The 24,760-nt window shown below is 41.5% G+C and overlaps 2 protein-coding genes across 2 annotated transcripts in view; both read right to left on the bottom strand.

Moving 5' to 3' along the window:
- RBP1 (retinol binding protein 1) overlaps positions 1-3,712 on the bottom strand; it is a 28,981-nt gene extending 25,269 nt beyond the window's left edge. The window contains exons 1-2 of the mRNA XM_065411088.1: positions 3,640-3,712; positions 2,756-2,934 (exon numbers count right to left, since the gene is read on the bottom strand). Of these exons, the coding sequence (XP_065267160.1) occupies positions 2,756-2,934; positions 3,640-3,712 (252 nt within the window). The remainder of the gene's footprint in view (positions 1-2,755; positions 2,935-3,639) is intronic.
- A 5,019-nt stretch (positions 3,713-8,731) lies between these two features.
- NMNAT3 (nicotinamide nucleotide adenylyltransferase 3) overlaps positions 8,732-24,760 on the bottom strand; it is a 66,962-nt gene continuing 50,933 nt past the window's right edge. The window contains exons 3-5 of the mRNA XM_065411165.1: positions 24,000-24,113; positions 11,240-11,304; positions 8,732-9,090 (exon numbers count right to left, since the gene is read on the bottom strand). Of these exons, the coding sequence (XP_065267237.1) occupies positions 8,732-9,090; positions 11,240-11,304; positions 24,000-24,113 (538 nt within the window). The remainder of the gene's footprint in view (positions 9,091-11,239; positions 11,305-23,999; positions 24,114-24,760) is intronic.

Here is a 24,760-nt window from a genome sequence, read left to right on the forward strand (position 1 = left end):
GAATTCAAATATGACAATTAAAACAACTGATTGGCTACTGTTTCTAAGATATTTAAGTTTTTACATTTTATGTCTATGTATAGTGTGTAGATAGTAGAGTTTTAATCATAAATTGTAAACCTAGGTCTTTTCATGTTTATGGTTGCTTTACATGATAATATTTCACCTGTCCTGTTTATGTAACACTTTAAAAATCAGCAAAAGGGTTATATAAATAAAATTTATTATGAAACAAAAGGCAAAAAACTATTCTGTACATAGTTTAGTCCTATTCAGTGTCTACTCGGTGCTTCTTGGCTTGTCTCTTGTATTCATTAAATGGAGCATCTCTTGTCACTGTCCAGCAATAGTCTGCAAGCATTGATGGGCTCCATTTGCCCTGATAGCGTTTCTCCATTGTTGCAATGTCCTGGTGAAATCGCTCGCCGTGCTCGTCGCTCACTGCTCCGCAGTTCGGTGGAAAAAAATCTAGATGAGAGTGCAAAAAATGTATCTTTAGTGACAGGTTGCAACCAAGGCTTTTGTATGCCTTGAGGAGGTTTTCCACCAACAACCTGTAGTTGTCTGCCTTGTTGTTTCCGAGAAAATTTATTGCCACTAACTGGAAGGCTTTCCATGCCGTCTTTTCCTTGCCACACAGTGCATGGTCAAATGCATCATCTCGAAGAATCTGAGGACCAACAAAGACACCTTCCTTTATCTTAGCTTCACTTAACCTTGGAAATTTTCCATGGAGGTACTTGAAAGCTGCTTGTGTTTTGTCAATGGCCTTGACAAAGTTCTTCATCAGACCCAGCTTGATGTGTAAGGGTGGTAACAAAATCTTCCTTGATTCAACAAGTGGTGGATGCTGAACACTTTTCCTCCCAGGCTCCAATGACTGTCGGAGTGGCCAATCTTTCTTGATGTAGTGGGAATCTCTTGCACGACTATCCCATTCGCAGAGAAAACAGCAGTACTTTGTGTATCCAGTCTGCAGACCAAGCAAGAGAGCAACAAACTTCAAATCGCCACAAAGCTGCCACTGATGTTGGTCATAGTTTATGCACCTCAAAAGTTGTTTCATGTTGTCATAGGTTTCCTTCATATGGACTGCATGACCAACCGGAATTGATGGCAAAACATTGCCATTATGCAGTAAAACAGCTTTAAGACTCGTCTTCGATGAATCAATGAACAGTCTCCACTCATCTGGATCGTGAACGATGTTGAGGGCTGCCATCACACCATCGATGTTGTTGCAGGCTACAAGATCACCTTCCATGAAGAAGAATGGGACAAGATCCTTTTGACGGTCACGGAACATGGAAACCCTAACATCACCTGCCAGGAGATTCCACTGCTGTAGTCTGGAGCCCAACAGCTCTGCCTTACTCTTGGGTAGTTCCAAATCCCTGACAAGGTCATTCAGTTCACCTTGTGTTATGAGGTGTGGTTCAGAGGAGGAGGATGGGAGAAAATGTGGGTCCTGTGACATTGATGGTTCAGGACCAGAAGTTTCATCCTCTTCCTCTTCCTCATCTGACTCAAGTGAGAATGATTCTGGTGCATCAGGAACCGGCAGTCCTTCTCCATGGGGTACTGGGCGTATAGCTGATGGAATGTTTGGATAATGCACAGTCCACTTTTTCTTCTTTGACACACCTTTCCCAACTGGAGGCACCATGCAGAAGTAACAATTGCTGGTATGATCTGTTGGCTCTCTCCAAATCATTGGCACTGCAAAAGGCATAGATTTCCTTTTCCTGTTCAACCACTGGCGAAGATTTGTTGCACAAGTGTTGCAGCATATGTGTGGGGCCCACCTCTTGTCCTGATCTCCAATTTTGCAGCCAAAATAAAGGTGATAGGCTTTCTTAACCATAGTGGTTATACTGCGCTTTTGTGATGCAAAAGTCACTTCACCACAAACATAGCAGAAGTTATCTGCACTGTTCACACAAGTACAAGGCATCTCTGCTCACTTTGGCTAAACAGAAATGTGTCCCTTTGCAAAAATCAAACACTGAGAAATAAGAGAGCACGACACTGTCTGATTTCTAGAGCTGATATAGGGCAATTTGTTCAGCAGAGTGATGTAAGCTTCGTTATGATTGCATCATCCATGACTTCTAGGAATAACATGATGCAAGTCATATCATGTATGACGCAATACCAGCTTCAGATTGCATCATACATTGTTTTGCCTAAAAAGCAAGTACTGTCCAAACCCAGTCATAGATTTATTCATAGATCCAGTCAAAGATGTATTTTAGTCATTTCTGGTTTAAATTGAGATCCCTTCCCTTGATAACTCACTTATCCTCCGCCATTCCCAAGTCAAGGGTCGTATATACTGACCCAATAGCATATCTTGAAAACTAGAGCCAATCAACAATTTTAAGCATCATTTTCGTTCTCAGTGACCCAGAATTAGTAAAGTTTGACTACATTTATTTCAGAAGCATTTTGGCTGTAGAGCAGTGATATCACTCTACAATTACTTTATACTGGAGACAATTTAAACCTAGTGCCTGTTCTTTAATAAAATAAATAGCTTCACATTCAAGTTTAACATTAACATTTCTTTACTGTAAAGACAAGCTAAAAACAGTTTGCAGCCCTGTCTAAATGAAGCTGTCAAATACAAAAATAAAAATTCTAAGAACAACCACATGAAAATGTCTTGCCTCTGCATCCCGCTGCAAGACCTAGGATTATTACTAATTATTTCTAATCTTTTTTGTCATGCAATAGTAACAGTTCTAATTCTTACCATGCATTTGCGATCATCCACCCCTGCTAAATCCTCCTCAAACTCTTTTCCTACATTAAATTCCATTATGTAGTTTCTAAAAGTGCTTAGCGTTTTAATGATCATATGATCTCCATTCTGAATGATTTCTTTGTCAGGTTTTAGTAAGTTGGCAATTTTTCTCACAGCAATGTTTACATCTGAAAACAAAACGGAAAAAAAAGATCTGCAGTAAAGCCACAAATCTACAACAATACAAGACTTGTACAACTTGAGAGGATTGGGATGGACCAAAACACAAATAAATAGTTCCCTGGCTGTTTTACTAAAGTTCATTACACGTGAATTAATTTGCTTACTTGGAAAAAACCTTGTACCCTTTACATTTGTTACCACAACAAACGTGTGTTTCTAAACAAACAGATGAAAGGAAACATGACATTACTAATTCCTACTGAGATATTTGACACAAATTCATTCTGATTACTTAAAAATGCTACTTCTATAGAAATAAGCATTTTACGTGCCTCCCTGCCAACTGCATACACACAAACTTTTACATCAAGCACATTTTGTTTTCTTTCCACCTACATACACTCACTTTCTCCTCTCTTGAATTTTTTTTTTAAAATGTTCAGAGAATAAATTTTGCTTGCCCTTTAAAGTTCTGTAGTTGAATCTCTGCATAGATTAGTGGTAGTAAGGTAAAAAGCAAACAGGTCGTTTAAAGCAAATCAAACAAAATTTTGCATAAGAAAGTAATCATATTTTTTGAAGAAAGCATTTTTTAAGAATGCATGAAAATCGTGGCTGTGACTATCCCAAAAGAAATCAAATCCAAGCCAAGACTAAGATAGGTGGCATTTTATTGATTATTTGCTAAAGAAACATGAAAGGAATCTTACCCAGTGCTTTCAGATACTCCTCAAAATTGTCATTGCTAAGCATTTTCCAGTAACCATTGAAATTTGCAGGCATTTCTGGGGTATATGATCGCCAAAACCAAAGCCTCAGAACAGCGAGTTGATTCTGTACCACACAGCTCAATGTCTGTCCTCTGTGGTGAGTTTGAACTCTGGTTTCTTTTATCTGTTCTTCAGACCATGCAGTTATACGAGTCTCTCTAATCCGATTACCGCTGAAGGGTTACCATTAAATCCTTCCACAAAGCTGAACCTTTTAGATTTATAATGACAGCAGGATGGCTTCATTTAAATGGAATGGAACTTTCACCTTCCATACAATGGCTGTAAGGCCACTAATTATCTGAGTATCCATTTTATCCACATTACTCCTCCCCTTTTATGCTGCTTAGAAAATAAGATGGCTGGTTTAGGCATGTGGATGGACGTTACAATAGGTGACTGGGTATAGTGGACACATTGGGTGGCTTCTGCAGATAACTGAAATCCTGTTTCTTTGGAGTATTTGAGAATATTTTCAGTGTTTTTTATCTCTTCCCCTCAGAAGAGGATCACACAAACTCTACCAGTGAAAGTAATTGTGTGTCCTGTTTTAGAGTTTAGTAATAAGCCATGATTATACAGTCATCTTCAAGCGAGGGGTGATGCCAGATATTGACTGGTTGGTGAATTGATGGCTCAGGAAAAGCCAGTCATTATTCAGCAGAGGTTATTATTAGGGAGTAATGGCCAATTCCAGTTATCTTATGTCTTCATCAGTGCTGCATGTCTTTATTAATCAGAGCATGCTGTTAGTTAAGGCAAACCATGTTCAGACACTGGAACAAGAAGCATTTCAGGAGACATTAAATACAGCTGAAGTGAGCAACTGAAAAGTTAGTGCTACAGTACCAGATTATTCAAACAATAATATATCATTGCTTGAAGGAAGAAGCCTGAGATTGTAGAATCTTCCTACACTTAGGGACAGGTCATGGCTGTCAATTTAAAAGCAAATAAAACACTTCACACAAGCTGTAACCTGCCTGTGGCATCCACTAATGCAAGAGTTCATAAAGTTAAACAGCATAGCTAGATTTTAAAAGGGGCTAGAGAATTTGATGACCAAGTATACCAGTTGTAGTTGTGCAAGCTGAAATACAGATAATCAGATCTCATGCTTTTGGACAGAAGCTAAATCACCACCAGTAAGAAATGTTTTCCCTGCATATACAGCATTGCATGATAAGCTCAGTGGGTTACAAGGGGAAGATGGAATGTCACCTGGAAAGCATCATGTAAAAGTAGCTGCTTGACATTTCAAACAGACTTGCTGTACCAAAGTGACATGACGCAGTATTGCAAATACTATATTCGTATGTTCCTAATGCAACAGTGGGCAGGGCAACCAGGCTAACATCATTCTTGATCCCTCAGGCATTGGAAGTTCACTGATAACAGATGAATATCCTCTTGGATCTTCAGAAAAGATGTATGTGGAGTAAATACAATGTAATAATTGTGCATAACATCCTGATGCAACAGGGTGACATGTATGCTCCAGCTCCAATCTTGCAACAGAGACAAAGGGAGCGTAGTCAATATGATTTTGGAATGGGAAAACTGCATCTGAAATCAGATGCAAATAACATAGCAAATGTCTTCCTTGACCCTTTATCTTGACTCATATTGCAAAGGGTATCCTGCTACAAAGAGCTGAACTAACGAAGAGCTAAATGACATATCCAGATAGATCTCCATAGTACATACCAAGCTTTATTGTAAGTATAAAATGCATGTCAACACCCAAAGGTCATTTTAATTTATAACCTTGTCATTTCAGATGATGTAAATATGGAAATTAAACAGCTACACGTCTCTATCAGTGCTACATCATATAGTAGCGACCACTCCCTGAGCTATGGGGCAGATCCAGAGGTAACGTATTGCTACTGAGGGAAGTACAGTGAAAATGTGCAGCCAAGGACAGTCACAACAATCAAGACATGATGATTCTCCAGTACCTTCCAAATAGCCTTGTGACTGGAAGTGGACTATCACTCTGCTCAGCTCCCGCTCAGTGTCCTACTTGCAGTTTCTTCATCTTCACATGTCTGGTGTCTGATACAGGAGAAAAATGGCCACTAACAAGCCCATGTATCAGCATGCAGTCACCAGAGAGGGCAGACAAGTTGTCCCACAACACCTGCCAATGTGAGCATAGATTGGCACAGTACATTGTTTGAATCTTGCAATATGTGCCCAGATAACTGTAATGCTTCTCACAGGATACACCACCAGCGCTGATACGGGATACAACAAAATAGCGATGTGGTTGCACTATTAAAGGTTAAATTACCCCGTGACTACCTACCCCATGCTTAAGATGCACTGAAACACAGCCAAAGCCACAGTGCTCCAGAGTCCATTCTTGAGGCAGTGCAGCTTACACAATCCCTCCCTCCCTTTCTTTTGTCATGTCTTCTACAGCAAAGTTGAATTTGACAGGATCTGTAAGATGTTAGCCCAGCACATGGAGCAATGCATTCGAATGGTTTACCAGGTCCATTGTGACATTTAAGGAACAGCTACTCAGTAGGCACTTTAACTACTTTCACTGCATTATTCATTATAGAAACACTACAGTTCAAGTTGCACAGTTATACTAAGCAATAACCCACTGTTTTAGGTAAAAACCATATCCCTTTCAAATTACATCAGACTTTCTTATTAGTAGTAAACAAGATGCCCATCAACATAGTATCTAGCTCAGGGGTGGGCAAAATTTTTGGCCCGAGGGTCACATCTGGGTATAGAAATTGTATGGTGGGCTATGAATGCTCACGAAATTGGGCTTGGGGTGCGGGAGGGGGTGAGGGCTCTGGTGGAGGGTGCGGGTTCCTGGGTGGGGCCAGAAAGCAGGGGTACAGGAGGGGGCTCCTGGCTGGGGCAGGGGAGTGGGGTGCGGAGGGGGGGGGTGAGAGCTCCGACTGAGGGTGTGGGCTCTGGGTGGGGCTGGAGATAAGGGATTTCGGGTGCAGGAGGGTGCTCTGGGCTGGGATCAAGGGGTTCAGAGGGTGGGAGGGGGATCAGGGCTGAGGCAGGCGGTTGGGGCGTGGGGAGAGCCTCAGGGGTACAGACTCCGGGTGGTGCTTACCTCAAGCGGCTTCCGGAAACAGCGGCATGTCCCTTCTCCGGCTTCTACGCTGCCCCGTCCATAGGCACCGCCCCTGCAGCTCCCATTGGCTGTAGTTCCTGGCCAATGTGAGCTGCGGGGGCACCGCTTGGGGCGGGGGTAGCGTGTGGAGCAGAGGCCCCTGGCTGCCCCTACACATAGGAGCCGGAGGGGGGCCACGCCACTGCTTCCAGGAGCCACGTGGAGTGGCCCCCAACCCTGCTTCCTGGCTGGAGTGCCGGAGCAGGGCAAGCCCCAGACCCCACTCCTCAGCGGGAGCTCGAGGGCCAGATTAAAATGGCTGGTGGGCCAGATTCGGCCCGTGGGCCGTATTTTGCCCACCCTGATCTAGCTACTATATGAGTTATGTAATTATGTCTGGCAAACAAAATGTTGCTACCATTCAAAATATATATTGCCACCTGACTATCCAAACACATTTTATAACCAACAGTATCTGATATCACATCACCAGTTAATGCTGCATTTGTTGTTTCTTTTATTCTTTTTCCTTAAAAGTATTTTCTCAACTATGAGCTGTCCAGTAATCCAGGGGACACAGATGAATTAGGCCTTCCCATATCAGGCACAGAGGAAACAGATTTTTGGAAAATATCCTCTTTTATTGCAAACTTCTAAGCATTATACACAAAGTAGAATGCAGCATGTGTGTGCTATGAAAGCCAATGCAAAACACAATCTCATTGTTGAAATGAATCCCATGACACCAAAAGAGCATACAGTGTGAACAATCATTGTATTGAATTTGTATGATTTTATACAGGACATCCACAGACTGCTGAGTTGGGAAAACTCAGAGATTACTTGAGGGAAAGCGGTAGATAAATTTCACCACTTCCCATAAATAATTAACAAAATCTTTCAAAACTTTGGCTGGCACTACTAGGCTTCAGAAGTGCTGAGACATCTCTAGGGGCTATTCTTGCAGAAGGAAAGGGAACAAGAACAGTAGAATCAAGTGGGTTGTTTAGATATTCTCACCTGAATGCAAGGAAAGAGAGTGTAGAATCTCCAGTGCTGCTCCCTCTTCTTGATGTTGACATAGGGGGCATGGCTGGGGCTCCCTTATAGCTGGGCTGCCATATCAATAGCTTCAGGCTTTTGACAGCCAGCTGCTCTAAATTATGCCAGGGGACTGGACTAGCATATACTGGACTCAGGAGGAAAGCAAAGAACCCCCTTTAAACGTCTCATTATGAGCTGGATTGAAATTAATGGGATTTAAGCACATGCGTAAGTGCTTTCCTGAATCAGGGCTTTATTTCTGATCTGCCAACATATATACACACACAAAATTGAACGGTATTAAGTGATACAGTGAAATCATTTTTCTTTCAGGATCCTATAAAGTAGAAATGTGGCAACAACTATGTACATTTTACCAGTTTATTGAAAATATTCCTGAGAAAGAAATATGACAATTTTATTCTCACTGCCTGCAAATGGCCAAGACACATTCAAACTGAAACAGTTCCTGGTATTAGAGGATTATAATATAGGAAAGCACTAACTACAGCCATTGAGATCATTTAAGTCACGACAAGAATCCCTCAACAATTACTAAAGATTTTAATATTTGTATTAAAAACAGAAGAAATGTAATGTAAATTAACTCTTAGTGGAGATCTTAAAACCGATAGCCCTTTGCACATAACAGCTTAGAAAAGCATGAATTCAGTAGTAATATAAAACCTTTTCTGAATTATTCTACAAACTTTCAGAAATATAGCTAGTTGCAGCTCCCTACAACCTACTTCACTTTCCTCCATACACAAAGATTGTGCTTTTTGCAGGGATTTTCCAAAAATGAATGCCACTGTGTTCTCCCCATTTGGTGGAATACCGACATCAATCATTTAGTGTGTTTATCGTTGTGTTGTGTACTTTCATAGGCTGAAGTTAAATCCCCTTTATTTTTCCCTCACTCTCTTCTGTGTAGATATTATAGTGCTTAATATAGGAAATGACAGAATCTGGAATGAGATACTTCACACTTAGTCCTTTGCATAAAGCATGTCGTATATGCGTGGCACTGATTTCATTCTGAATCTGTTCTGTGACCAGGTGAATATTGTGCTGGAATTGAGTCAGAAGTTCTGATTCACTGATGTACTGAACAGGGTCAGAGCCAGCACGGCTAATACACACCAAACCAAACTTTTCTACTATTTCTTTAATATGTTCCTCCTTCCAGAGATTAGGTGTACTAAATGTCTTCAGAATGTCAGCTCCGCAAAGCAGCTTTAACTCTGGGGAAACTGGAAAAGCAAAAACAAATGGAAGTTTTATGAAGATCCTTATTAAAGATGAAAAAAAGTTGATGAGGATGAGGTTAAGTTTTTCACTTATTTCTGGTATTTTACCCAAATTTCCACTGTCTAATCACCAATCAGATCCCAAAACAACCCAAACTCCGTTGGCCAACTATATCTCGGCCCATAGGATTTAAAAGGTGATCTGTATGATTGTAAAGGACAGTTATTGCAGTATTTTTTATAAGCAACAAAGATGAAATACAATCAAGGGGTATTTAAGGGCATGAATTTGGCTCCTAGGGTATTAGGCTGGATAATAGGCCATACATTGAGAAACTAGTACTCCACCCATTGAGGTTCTATTCACTACTCAATATAGGCTTGATCTTATATTCAAGTTAATGGAAAAACTCCCGTTGACTACCACAGTGAAGGATTGGGCAGCTTGGGGTGCATACAGCTCCCACGAGCATTTTAGCAGTTTCATCTATGCACTGGGGAGTGATGAGATCTCTCAGCTGTGAAGTCATTCTGTTTTTTCCAGAGTACTCCTGACCGAGCCGAGGCAACTTTCAGCATTTTTCCAGAGCAACCAAGATTAATATTACTGTTGTGTACTGGTAAAGTAAGGCTATTAGAGACCTATCTTCCATCTCAGCATCATCTCCTAAATATAGGTTAGGAGTAATAAAATCTAATAATATTAAATCAACCTTTTAAAAAAAGTTAAAAATAATGGACAAAAACCCAAAGACCAGGAAATTCAGCACTAAGGCTGTCACTGCCCTTAATTCACCGTGTTGCATGGGAGTACATAAGTCCTCGCAGTAGGTAAGATCACATATTTTTCCAGTACAAGCAAGAAGTGGTGAATTAAGGACAAACCAGAATTACTGTAATGTGGATGTTCTTCCTTTAGTTGGTTTATCTCAGAACCTCATTACAGTTATTCTCAAAGTAAGTGTTTATGGTTTACATTTCTGCTATGTTTTGTTAGGTTTATATCACAATTACACGCACAAGAACTATGTTAAAAGAACATTATTAAGGTTGCAAAGTCCAGCACCCAAAAGTTAGGAAATGCCTGAATTAAGGTTGCCTGTGAACCTTAGTGTAGCCCCTCTGTGCACATGCTTTATGACACAATCTTTAATTACATGTTCATACACAATTTTCCCCACAGGACAGTCTCATTCAGTATACAGAGTGGACAGGGCTCATCTAATCAGCAGCTTTTCATTTCCCCCCCCTCATAATTGTTCAATGTGTGGCCCCCTGCTTTATTTACTGCACTCTATTCAAACCCTGCTCCAAAGACACAATCCTTACTTTCCTCATGGGCTTTTCCAGGGCACACATCACTGGCATAATTTACCAACATTAATTTATTTCACAACACCCTTGTAAGTTGAGGAGACATGATCCCCATTTTACAGTTAGAGAACTGAGGTAGAGAGAGATTAAGGTCAAAAGTATCAACTAATTTTGGGTTTCCAATTTGAGATGCCTAGGACCATATGTAGCATTATATAGTGTTTTTATATGTTCAAAGCACAACTCCCATTGACTTAAGTTGCAACAGTGAGTGCTCAGCCATTCTGTAAACCAGACACCATTCCCTCAAATCAGCTACTCAGAAAATGAGGAACACACAATTAGTGATTACCTGTGAAAAGTCTGGTTTCAATGACTAGCCTAGCATCACATAGGAACTTTGTGGCAGAGGCAGGGCTAGAATTTAATTCTCCAGAATAGTATTCAACTGCCTTAACCATGAGATCATCTTTTCTCTTCCTACAACCTTCTATCTCATTCATTACACACCTTCCAACTTCCACAATAAATGAAGCAGGGGTCTGACAGACAAGTCTCCTTTACTACACAATTTTGACTTATTCCCAGAGCAAGTCCACTATATGCACAGAATGAGGCCATTGTCCTATGGCAGAAATGTGATCATCTAATTAAAGATCGTATCAAATTTAGGTTGCACCAGGAACACTAACTATGGCATTTCCAAACTTCTAAATGATTGACTTTGCAACCTTAATAATGTTCTTTTAACTTGGTTTATTTTCTGCATAATTTTTTAGCTCTCTTAAAAAAAGCAAACTGAAAAACCAGAAATTCCATCATGTTGCATTATACTGACACTCAACTGGGTCATCAACAACTTTGGAACCTTTAGATCCACCACACAGACCTCTGCCACTTGAGCTATCTGAGTAAATGATAGAAGTAGTAGGTTGCCATCTTCTACGTGAACTAGCACTACAGGGGGATGGGACACTTTTTGCCTGTGGATTTCACAGACATTAGCTGCCAGCGGAGGAATGGCGAGACTCAGAATTTTGGATTCCATTTCAAGCTCTTCAGAGGAGTGTGCTCTAGGATGCCCAACACTGACCCCTGCAGCTCCATCTCCTCTAATCTGTCCCTGCCCAATCTTGTCTTTCCCACCCCTCATCCTGGCCCCAGTTTTCCCATCCTGACTCCTGCTCCTGCTCCCAGTCTCCTTGCCCAACTGTGACGTTGCACTCTATATGATTTTATGAAAATATGCTAATGAGTGTGAATATAATGTAACTGGTATATGCTGCATGCAAAAGGTCTCTTGTAAGGTATAATCTACTGAGTGTGGTCATCCTATTTGTATGTATGTATCATTCTTGTATCTGAAACTAGAAATATGAAATATAACTCTGAGGGCCTATTGTAATTACGCAAAGTATTGGCCATTAATGGTGGTTTGGAATCTTGATGGCTCCCATCAACCAGGACAATTGACTGTGGATGGTTCTGTTTGCTTGCAGGCCTTCCTGTGAGTCAGGCTGGGAGGAATGAAGGCTTGGGGTCTCACAGGATATGTGACCATATCACCTGGTACTGAAATCCATCTTAAACCTAGTGCTTTTCCATTTAGAAGGAGGGGTGGGGACCCAGAGAGACAAAAGATTCCCGCCTTGTGCCAAAGCTATATAAGGAGGTGGAACAGAACAAAGCGGGCAGCAATCATGAGAAATTCCCTAGCTACCACCTAAGCTGAAACAAGGGCTGTACCAAGGGAAAGGATTGTGCCCAGACTAGGAAGGCGTCTAGTCTGTGATAGAAGCTTATTGAAATATCTGAGGGTGAGATTTTATCTGTATTCAGTTTTCTTACTGTACTAGACTTAGACTTGCATGTTTTATTTTATTTTTCTTGGTAATTCACTTTGTTCTGTCTGTTATTACTTGGAACCACTTAAATCCTACTTTTTGTATTTAATAAAATCACTTTTTACTTATTAATTAACCCAGAGTATGTATTAATACCTGGGGGATGCAAACAGCTGTGCATATCTCTCTATCAGTGTTATAGAGGGCGAACAATTTATGAGTTTACCCTGTATAAGTGATAAAACGGATTTATTTGGGGTTTGGACCCCATTGGGAACTGGGCATCTGGGTGCTGGAGACAGGAGCACTTCTTAAGCTGTTTTCAGTTAAGCCTGCAGCTTTTGGGGGATGTGGTTCAGACCTGGGTCTGGGTTTGTAGCAGGATAGCGTCTGGCTCGAACCAGGCAGGGCACTGAACCCCCAAGCTGGCAAGGAATACAGGCTCAGAGGTAGTCTCAGCACATCAGGTGGCAGTCCGAAAGGGGGTTTCTGTGACCCACCCCATCACACCAACCATTCCCAGTTATCTTCTACCAGCACCTTGTCCCCAATCTCCTTGCCCAGGCAGTCTCTGCTCCCTGTTCCTCATCTGAGTTGTCTCTCCCCTCCCCACCCCACCGGCCTCCAGTGACCCTCAACCTCACATTTACCAAACCCACAGTCTTCCTCCCTGGGCTCCTCATCAAATATCAGTTTCAGCCTCTTCCCTTCTCCGCCCCCACCACCCATTTCCTTCTCTCTTTGCTCAGCAACTCCCTGTTCTTCTCCTGATTTCTGGCCTCTCATCAGATCTGTGTCTCTTCCCCTTGACCCACTGGTTCCCAGTCCCAGTCTCTTTGTTCAACCAGTCCCAGTGTCGCTCCCAGGCCCCGCCACTTTGTTTCCCTCCCTGGCTCCCAGTCCTAGTCAATTTGCCCAACCAGTCCCAGTCTCCTAACCCCTACCCAGTTTCCCTCTTTCATCCCTTACCAGCTTCCATCCCAGTTCCCGCACCCCAGACTTCTTGTCCCAATCTACTCTCCCTGCCCCTCGTCCCTGCCCCTCGATGCTAGGTCTGGTTCTTGTCCCCTCTGCATTTGAAACAGGCAATTTCCCCCCACATGCTCCTTGGGCACACTGAGAGGACAGGAGAAACAGACTCCCTGCTCTCAATTCAGGTGCCCAACCTGGCGCTGTCTGCAATGGTAGGGAGCAGCAATTACAGGGAAAGACCTGCTCAGCTCTCAGCTGGATAAAATCTTTGGGAAACAGAACTGAAAAGGTCTAACAAGTCTCTACTGAGTACTTGTGAACTGCAATTTTTCAGAGGCTTATAACTCAGCCAAATTTAAGCAGATTTTCATGGGGGTGGCAAAAGGAACATCCATGACATAAAGGTCACCTCCCTGCCAAATATCAAGTCCCTGCTCCAAAGCATGGCTGCACTAGAGTGTCTCAAAGAAAAGGCCACCAGAATGTTTTTAACCTGGGTTAAACGCTGTTAGAAATGACTGGATTGTTTTTGCTGTAATTTTCCAGCAAAGTTCAGCCTGAAACAGATACCTGGCATAGCAAATTTCACCCTGAAAGCTTAAAGCTTGGCAAAGTTAAAAGCAACCAAAACCTTTTAATGGGAAGTGTCAGACAATCTTAAGAATATGAGGCAAGGTGGCATAAAGCCCAGACAGACTAAGCGTAGGATTGGGAGACAGAAATTCATAAGTTCTAACCCAGACTCTCAGTGAGCTTTTGGGTAAGTCTCAACCTGTTTGTGTCTCAGACTTTGCCTACAGTAGGGATTTGACCCAATTACAGCCATTGCTGGCCAGCCTCCATACACCCTATATAGACAAGGCTGCTATTTGCATGGGTGGAATTTACCTTACTTTCAAGGAGAACTTTACCGAGAAGTCTGCTGTATCACTCTTACATCGAGCTGATGCACATCATTCTTAAGATGAAAAGAGCTATAAGTACTAATTAATAATACTTTTAGGGCCAGATCTGCCAATAGAGCAAAAGATGTGGGCCCCCCACAGTGTTCGGTTCAAAAGGATCAGGGGTTCACCAGCAAAATCCCCCTGGAACACCTGCTCCTCCAAGGAACCTGGAGACAATAGATGCAGACCAAAAAGTGAGCACTGGCAGCATAGGAGGGAGCAGGGCCAGGCAAACCAAGAGATAAGTTGATTAAGCACATATTCAAGGAGTCTTCATTGACAGGCTTCTAGGGAGCCACAGACAGAACTTTAAGTGACTTTCCGCCTGGCAACACCCACAAGGATAGCTCAGTGGTTTGAGCATTGGCCTGCTAAACCCAGGGTTGTGAGTTCAATCCTTGAGGGGGCCACTTAGGGATCTGGGGCAAAATCAGTATTTGGTCCTGCTAGTGAAGGCAGGGGGCTGGATTTGATGACCTTTTAGGGTCCCTTCCAGTTCTATGAGATAGGTATATCTCCATAACTCTGCCAGCCCCACTTGAGGATTTTGGGGTGTCAATGTCTCTATGTGCTACAGCTGGTCAAAAAGAGTCAGAAAATTCTTGCCAGTTGTCAGTGAAATTTCTAAAATTCTTGACCAGCTTTATCACAGCCATGTAAGGAGGGTGGGCTGGCAACCTGAAACCCCTGAGCATTTGCCTGGGTAAAATGGGCCCAAAGCATTTAAAAGGAGCTCTGCAATATTAGGAAGAAAAACAACAGCAGCAAAATGCTACACATGCATGGTGCAGGTGTTGGACAGAATCGGAGCTAGAATCTGCCCACGAAGATAAGAGAGGGATGGGGAATCAAGTTTAGCTCAATGCAACCAGTAGCCACCCTCATTTTTAATACGGAAGTATGGCCTGCAGAGATTATAATACCCTGCATGCAATGCACCATCTTGATTCTGGCAGCCAGGAAACTTGCTCCATTTTAGGTGATTTAGGTGCAGCCCTTAGACTCTTGGCATGTTTTCCATGCAGTTAAGAAAAGTCTGAATGTCTCTCAGCATTATAAAAAAGGATATTTTATTAATATGGTACTGTGCAGTTCTCAAAGGTAGTTAATACTCAAAGTATTTAATATTAAACAGGAATTGTGCCATACTAGAAAACTACAGCTTCACCTTGTCTCCTTCTCCAGAACTGTTGTGATGTCACCAGCACAGTACACATGGAACAGGAATCAAGTATCAGAGGAGTAGCCGTGTTAGTTGGTCTGAAAAAGGCGACAAAGAGTCCTGTGGCACCTTATAGACTAACAGATGTACTGGAGCATAAGCTTTCGTGAGTGGATACGAAGTGGGTATTCACTCACGAAAGCTTATGCTCCAATACGTCTGTTAGTCTATAAGGTGCCACAGGACTCTTTGTCGCTTTTTATGGAACAGGAAGTTGATGCTTGTTGAGAAGCTCCATTGCTTATTTAAAAAGACAACTAAAAGGTCCTGTTATGGGTAGACCTATTGGGTCTCACAGCTGCCTTTCATTCAGGATAAAATGTAAAAAGCAACTGAGGTCCTTTATGGAATAGATATCTGAAACAACAGGGTCCTCCACCCAAAACAAAGCCACACACAAGTCTGGAGAAGGAGTCAGATTCATGTGGCACAAGAGGTGGTGGTCTGACTATGGTCTAATAAATTCAGAGGCAAGGGACTGATTGGATTGGAGAGGTGTATCTGTGTGAGTGCGAGATGCATTGAGGAAACCCCTCAGACGCACACAAAGGAAAGGAGCAGAGTGCCAAGGAGATAGCAAAATAAGCACTGGGAACATAGTCCTGAGTAAAAGCCTAAAGAGAGCTTTTTGGGCTGAGTGCTGGTTGACAGAGGCTTGGAACTGTGAGCAATGAAACTATCTCTTGTTTGATTCTTCTGTATTCAAGGAAACAGAACTTTGTAATTTCTTCTTGTGATGTTTTCTAATTAAAATATGACCATGCAAATCATTGTTGCTACCACTGTTATATAATTGCAACAAATCTTATACAAAGTGTGATGTATGGCCAGAAAGAGTTAAGCAGCTTGCAGGCTAGTTGACCCAAAGTCAATCATTAGAGACATGGTAGAAAAGTGTGTGAATGGTAACACTGGTCTACAATTTTTGAGAAGTCGTCTGCTTCAGAGATAAAATGTGCTATTTATTATGTATTTTGATGTGCTGAATTCAAATATGACAATTAAAACAACTGATTGGCTACTGTTTCTAAGATATTTAAGTTTTTACATTTTATGTCTATGTATAGTGTGTAGATAGTAGAGTTTTAATCATAAATTGTAAACCTAGGTCTTTTCATGTGTTTATGGTTGCTTTACATGATAATATTTCACCTGTCCTGTTTATGTAACACTTTAAAAATCAGCAAAAGGGTTATATAAATAAAATTTATTATGAAACAAAAGGCAAAAAACTATTCTGTACATAGTTTAGTCCTATTCAGTGTCTACTGGGCGCTTCTTGGCTTGTCTCTTGTATTCATTAAATGGAGCATCTCTTGTCACTGTCCAGCAATAGTCTGCAAGCATTGATGGGCTCCATTTGCCCTGATAGCGTTTCTCCATTGTTGCAATGTCCTGGTGAAATCGCTCGTCGTGCTCGTCGCTCACTGCTCCGCAGTTCGGTGGAAAAAAAATCTAGATGAGAGTGCAAAAAACGTATCTTTAGTGACAGGTTGCAACCAAGGCTTTTGTATGCCTTGAGGAGGTTTTCCACCAACAACCTGTAGTTGTCTGCCTTGTTGTTTCCAAGAAAATTTATTGCCACTAACTGGAAGGCTTTCCATGCCGTCTTTTCCTTGCCACGCAGTGCATGGTCAAATGCATCATCTCGAAGAAGTTCACAAATCTGAGGACCAACAAAGACACCTTCCTTTATCTTAGCTTCACTTAACCTTGGAAATTTTCCACGGAGGTACTTGAAAGCTGCTTGTGTTTTGTCAATGGCCTTGACAAAGTTCTTCATTGGACCCAGCTTGATGTGTAAGGGTGGTAACAAAATCTTCCTTGATTCAACAAGTGGTGGATGCTGAACACTTTCCCTCCCAGGCTCCAATGACTGTCGGAGTGGCCAATCTTTCTTGATGTAGTGGGAATCTCTTGCACGACTATCCCATTCGCAGAGAAAACAGCAGTACTTTGTGTATCCAGTCTGCAGACCAAGCAAGAGAGCAACAACCTTCAAATCGTCACAAAGCTGCCACTGATGTTGGTCATAGTTTATGCACCTCAAAAGTTGTTTCATGTTGTCATAGGTTTCCTTCATATGGACTGCATGATCAACTGGAATTGATGGCAAACATTGCCATTATGCAGTAAAACAGCTTTAAGACTCGTCTTGGATGAATCAATGAACAGTCTCCACTCATCTGGATCGTGAACAATGTTGAGGGCTGCCATCACACCATCGATGTTGTTGCAGGCTACAAGATCACCTTCCATGAAGAAGAATGGGACAAGATCCTTTTGACGGTCACGGAACATGGAAACCGTAACATCACCTGCAGTATATTTGCAGTATAGTTGCAGCATGTGTGTGGGGCCCACCTCTTGTCCTGATCTCCAATTTTGCAGCCAAAATAAAGGTGGTAGGCTTTCTTAACCATAGTGGTTATACTGCGCTTTTGTGATGCAAAAGTCACTTCACTACAAATATAGCAGAAGTTATCTGCACTGTTCACACAAGTACGAGGCATCTCTGCTCACTTTGGCTAAACAGAAATGTGTCCCTTTGCAAAATCAAACACTGACAAATAAGAGAGCACGACACTGTATGATTCTAGAGCTGTTATAGGGCAATTTGTTCAGCAGAGTGATGTAAGCTTCGTTATGATTGCATCATCCATGACTTCTAGGAATAACATGATGCAATTCATATCATGTATGACGCAATACCAGCTTCAGATTGCATCATTCATTGTTTTGCCTAAAAAGCAAGTACTGTCCAAACCCAGTCATAGATTTATTCATAGATCCAGTCAAAGATGTATTTTAGTCATTTCTGGTTTAAATTGAGATCCCTTCCCTTTATAACTCACTTATCCTCCGCCATTCCCAAGTCAAGGGTCGTATATACTGACCCAATAGCATATCTTGAAAACTAGAGCCAATCAACAATTTTAAGCATCATTTTCGTTCTCAGTGACCCAGAATTAGTAAAGTTTGACTACATTTATTTCAGAAGCATTTTGGCTGTAGAGCAGTGAATTAGGGCCACTCCATGCTAGATAGGCTAGAACTTTGAAATGCAAACCTGTATTGTTAGAAAATTGAAGGTAATACTAATTGTATGTGTGTACTTACATCTTGTCAAATGTTAGGAACTGACTGTTTTTATGGCTATCTGTTACTATAGCTATTGATTCAGAGATCAAAAGGGAAAATTAACATTTAAATTAACTTTAAACATAGGATATTGCTGTGTTCGTCTCTCTTTGAAATGTATAGCAAATCACCTGAGAATGATGGAAAATGGGCAATTACCTTATGTTAATCTGTATGGATAATTACCAGCAATGCTTAGGAAATGGATCTACTTCAAAAGTACCCATAATTGCCTATTGTTTGCCGAAGTACTCTGAGCTGTCACAAGAAGGCCTGACACTGTATAAAGATGCCTTGGGTACCAATCCTTTTCATCTCACATCTGCTTGATGCTTCATGCAGGGCCGTCCATACTCATTCCCAAAGTATGCAGCTGCGTAGGGCACCAGGAAATTTGGGGCACCACATTTCCTGGTGCCCTGTGCAGCTGCGTGCTGCTCCAGCCCCTGCTCTTCCCCATGGCCCCCGCCCCTGCTCCACCCACGCCTCACCTCTTCCTGCCCCTTCCCCCTAGCTCCGCCCCCACTCCCCTGAGCTCTGCAGCAGGGCCGGGCCTGCACTCACTGGCGGCGGGAAGTGCAGCGACCCGGCCCCAGCCGCGCCGTCGGTGAGTGCTGGGGGGGTGGTTCCCCACTGCCCCCCATGCCAGCCCCGCACCCCGTGGAGGCCTGGGGCCAGCCCCCCCGCTCCTCCCCTGCAGAGGCCTGCCTCTCCCCCCCCCCCCCCTGCAAGGGGGACGCGTAGGGCCCCAGAATTGCTAGGGATGGCCCTGGCTTCATGCAGGGGAAGCTTAAGCCACAAGGCTGGACCACTCTGAATATAAACATTTGGACTATAACCTATGAACTAATCTGAAAGAACTCTTTGCAACTACAAAGCTCACCATCTCTGCTATGAATCTGAATCTGAAGAATTGTAGTCATGTCTGTATGTATACTGATCTTTTAACCAATACTCTCTCTCTTTTCTTTTTTAATAAATTTTAGTTTAGGTTAATAAGAATTGGCTGTAAGCGTGTATTTGGCTAAGATCTGGAAGATTCATTAACCTGGGAGGTAATGTGTCTGATTCTTTGGGATTGGTAGAACTTTTTTATATGATGAATAAGATTTTCAGTAATCCTCATCATCTTTGATTTGGGCTTCTGGGTGGAGGCCTGAGGCTGAGTTTCTTTAAGGGAACTGTGTTGTCAGCTTCTGGGTAACCAGTGAGGTGTTACAGAAGCTGTTTTCTGCTGGCTTGGTAAATCTAAGAATTGGAATATCCACCAGCTTTGGGGATTGCCTGCCTCAGTCTGCAGTTCACCCTAATTGGGTGATCTCAGTTGGCTCCCCTGGGACTCCAGTCACACTTGTAAATAAACAGGACTGTATCAAAGAAACATCCAACTCCATCATCAATTTTTCCACCTATCTGAAACAACCTGAAAGTCTCTGAATTTTGGCTAACAGCACAACTCAAAAAGGAATAACAGTGCGATATGAGACAATAAAGCTTCCATGAAAGAGTCTCTAGTTAGTGTGTGGCTCATTAGAAGGTAGCAACATTTTCTGTTTAAAATGAGGCAGATGGCTTTTTTATTATAAAAGGCCAAAATAAAATAAAATTAAAAAAAATCCTGAATAGACTCTGGCCTGTGTCCCAGGCTGTATTGGACATGATACTACATCACAGAATGTTTTATAGCGTTAGCTGGTTTGTGCATAGCATTCTCTCTCTGAATGTACATGCACTGCCCCTTTTACAGATTACTTTAAACAACCAAGCTTGCCACAAGTTCAAACTACACACAACACACTATCCATCCTCACAGAAAATATCCAAACAGAATGAGAAATCCTTTGAAAGAGGAAGCAAATCTTGGACTAGAGTCCAAATTTAACAAATGGCTAGTTTTACAAAAGCCTGCCAATATAACCAGCACATTTTCCCCCCCAAAGGCAATAAAGTGAGAAAAAAAAAAATGTCCTTGGACTTTCAAGGACATCCTGCAAAATAATGATCTGCACCTTCCACAATTGATAATAGATCTAAAGCCCAAATGCCCACAAACCAGTGCTCCAATTTTTGATGAGTACAACAGCCTTTATTTCAGGCCATGTCTCTATAAATCCAAAAAGAAGTAAGACTGGGAAAATTTTTGCAAGTTTTTGATTGGTGTGTCTGAATCAATAATGGACAGAAATGAACTAAACACTCTGCAATGTCATTCAGGGAAGAAGGACGGGGCTAGTCAAAGGAGAAACAATCATTAACACAAAGAAAGGAGCTGGATTTAAGATCCAGCAAGCTTTAATTAAGAAAGACTGCTGTTGGACTAAGCCATGTAAAAGCATTTGAAAGGTGACAACAAATTTATTCATGTACGGCAACTTGGAGACTTGAAATGCAAGGAATTCAATTTCAAATGAAACGAAGATCAAGTGTCTCTTATAAGCAGGAAAAGAAATATTGTACGTGAAGTTTAATTCAGTGAATCTATCAAGAATGTGAAACCCTGCCAGAACATCATACAAGGAACTGAGGGAAGTATTAAAGTGACATCATCCACCATAAATAATTTTGAAGTCCTTTCAAAGCAAATTATTAGCAAACAATTTGTAAATTATTAGCAAACAATACTGTTATAGTATTTAATGTTTTCACCCCTCAGCTCACAGAGAGCCGTTAGTTTTGAAAAGAATACTATTATTGTTAAATAAATAATTAAAGTACAGCAAAAAGTTCCAGTGCCATCAGGAAAAATAATTTGGAGATACTCAAAGACAGTTAACTTTTCAGCAGCTATTATCTTCATTTTACATCGTCATCACAACCCTGAGGAAAAGGGCTGGAGGTGAGATAAGTCTGAGGCATCCTATGAGGCCAGAGGGTCCAGACCATTACAGGTTACATACCTTGAGAATAATGCAGGTTCTGATAAGGCCTTGTTTTTAGGTGGCTGTAAAGTCCTGGGGCTGGGATGCTCAGGGGGAAGGCAGATTACATAAGGAGCATAGATGGCCTTCCTCCTTTTCATTGCTGCCAGGATGGATTGCACTGAGTAGCTATACCATTGTAGAATTAATAAAACTGCAGTCATTTGGTCTAAAATCCAGATGTCTGTATCTGTCCTCATTGGCCCCTTTTATTTTCAATGTACATTAAGTACAAACAGATGACTTCAGCGAGGGACAAAATTATGATGACCAAGCTGTACAAAAAAACCTAGGTGTCACTTTGCATACATTTTGCAAAGAAACAAAATATTTGTTGGAATTTTGCTTCAATTTTTTTGTATGCAAAATTAAACTTTATTTCATCACGCTTCACAAACCTGTCATTAGATTCTGATTATTAAACCTTTTTGCAAAGATGGTGAAAAGCCCAAATTCACCCGTTTTCACTTTTTCAGATGGCGCTGAAAATTCTATAGTTACATTCGCTTGCCACTAAAATGTCTGCATTTACTAACCTCTCTCTCTCAGGAGTACTGAGATACTGCAGCGACTTCCTGTTCTAGGTTGTATAACAAATCTTGGCAAATGCTGACAACGGCCCAGATTCTCGGTCATGTGGCACAAAGGGAGCAGAAACTTCCTACATCTTCCTAGAGAGTGTAGAGACGACACAGGCAACAACTATGCCATCCTCCACAGTAGCCCAGTGTAGAGGGAAGGGAGAGTGAGTGACCAGATCACACTGTGCTCCCACTATCTCCAGATAGTTCCAGCTGGCATAGATTAGAGCAAACCTTAGCTACTCTAACTTGTGTCTGGGGATGGGCAGAGAATCGTGAAACTCCCTGACGGTATGTCTACACTGCAGCTGGGAGCAAGCTTACCAACCTGGATAGACAGATGCATACTACCACGAGCCCAGCTAGTCTGAGTCTGTCTCCTAGGCTGGGAGGCTCATTTCTAGCTGCAATGTAGACATACCCTGACTGCCCCAATAGGGTGACCAGATGTTCCGATTTTATAGGGACAGTCCCGATATTTGGGGCTTTTTTTAAAATGGGCTCCTATTACCCCCAACCCCCTGTCCCGATTTTTCACACTTGCTATCTGGTCACCCTATGCCCCACCCAGTCTGCGCTGCATTGAGTGGATCTTGGTTGCAGGCATAAATCTGCCCCGTCGACTGTAAATCACCTAAAAACTGAGAAAGACTTTATGGGAAACTAAATGAGCCGTTTGAAAATTAGTGTTTTTCTTTTACTGTTACATAAAGTGCTACCCAGAACATTATTCACAATGGCTACAGAGAATAGTCTTACAGTTGCCAAAAGACAGTTGCATACAGCAGTCTATGAACCCATTTACACCAGTGACAGTTACCGATGTGAATCCTTCACACATCAGTGGTTAATTAAACCTCCTTAGACTACGTAAGGACATTACAGTCAGTGGATGCAATAACCAAAAAGTTTTCAATCTCTCCTTGTGGGGTTAATGGCTGCCTTAGCAAGTGACAATGACAAGATTCAAGTGGAAAGTCAGATGAAGCACAAAAAACTCTGCATTCCAGAGGTTTCTTGGAAGCAAGAAGTATCATTTGGAAGTGCCAAGCTAGAATATCTTCATAGTCATAGATATGAGTGATGAATTCATCCAACACAGTGTATGGTTTGAGAGGGAAGCAACTTCTTCCTATTCTGTGCATAACTCAAGATGAGGAAGAACAGATCTTCTGGGCAATCTGTCAACATGTAACTTAACCTTCCTCTAGGCAGTACTCATTGGAAGAGTGGGAGCTTTTAAAGCCCTTACGTCATCATGAGAAACTTTAATGTAAGAGAAGAGAGATTATCTATGCCTAAAAATGTTGGAAGTACTGTGGGGAAAAAAGTAAACGCCCTCAGAAATCTAGTAGTGTCTCAACAAACCACAGACCCAGTAGAATGATGAAATAGAAAATCCCCAAATAGAGCATTTATTTCGTTTTTAATATCAGTATTTTTAGAGTTTTGCTACCCAAAATTGTAGTAATAAATAAATAAAGGATAGTCATATTAACAACATACTACTGGGGAACTACATATGCACTTTTTGAATCATTCTTGCACATAGTCCAATGTTAGTATTACAATTAGAAGTAATTTTATACCTTTCAATATCTTTTTTGAATCTTTTCCTCATTTTTTGTCTCATTCCCTCCATGTAAGATCTGCATGATAGCAACTCATTCTCACAGTTACAGCTTCAAGAGGAAATATTTCAGATTTTTAAAAGATTGATCAGGGATTAGAAATCCAAAAACTGAAAATACCAACCCAAAATGGAGTACAATTTTATCTCAATATGGCAGTCACTACAACCAAAGGTGCAGCAGCAGTCCTGAAGGCATTTGGACTTGTTTATTTTGGCATAAAGCTCCAACCGTCAGAAGAATGAGCTACTATGTCCAACTTTCCCACCGCAGTTAGGTTAATCTGGTAAAGGTGAATTGGTTTCACTTCTTAAACAAGGATCACTGTTTACCGTAACAAACAAACCTGGGTCCAATGAAGAAAGGAAATCCTCAGTAGCTCTTTCTGTGGGCCAATTGTTTCTCACGAGTTCCTTCCTGAACTGGAGCGATCTGAGCGACTCATTATAATGGTGCCTGTGTTAAAATAAAGGCTTTGGTGTGAGGTAATCCTCTCATAGATACACAAAGCGATTACCTGGCACTTTCAGCATCTAGAACACAATCTGCTTTTATGCACTTTAGACTTTAATGAGATGTGTGAAGAATTCACCATATTCATTCTCTACATCACAAGATTAGTATCAATGGTAGTTAACATTCTTGCACAATACACAAAAGTTACAGTCCCCAGTCCCTTTTAAAGCCCTCTACTTATTACAGCAGCTATGGTAGCAACTCCACATTTAAAGCATCGTTGATATTTTTGCTTAAAGCAGAATTCAAATCCCTCCATTTTTCACTTTAATTGTTACACTTAGTTTCCATATTAAACACAGACTTTCCATTATTATTATTTTATTAAAATATTCACTCTTGGAGAGGAGATTTTTAAAATGATACTTTTTTCCAAAGCTTATTCCCCAAGAGCCTGCCTTTTTATTTATTTATTTTCCTCTTTCCTTTAGTTAAAGAGCCACAGTCCCCAGAAACTCCAAAAACACATCATTCTTACAAGATTCCAGATATGGCTACTTTTTAAATTTAAATGCAAAAGGAGTTATTCCCTTGTGTGTCATAACTGAGTTTAACCCTACAAAGACAGGCTGATGCAGCTGCCCAGA

Source organism: Emys orbicularis, chromosome 9, assembly GCF_028017835.1.
Source record: "Emys orbicularis isolate rEmyOrb1 chromosome 9, rEmyOrb1.hap1, whole genome shotgun sequence".
Classification (NCBI taxonomy): domain Eukaryota; kingdom Metazoa; phylum Chordata; order Testudines; family Emydidae; genus Emys; species Emys orbicularis.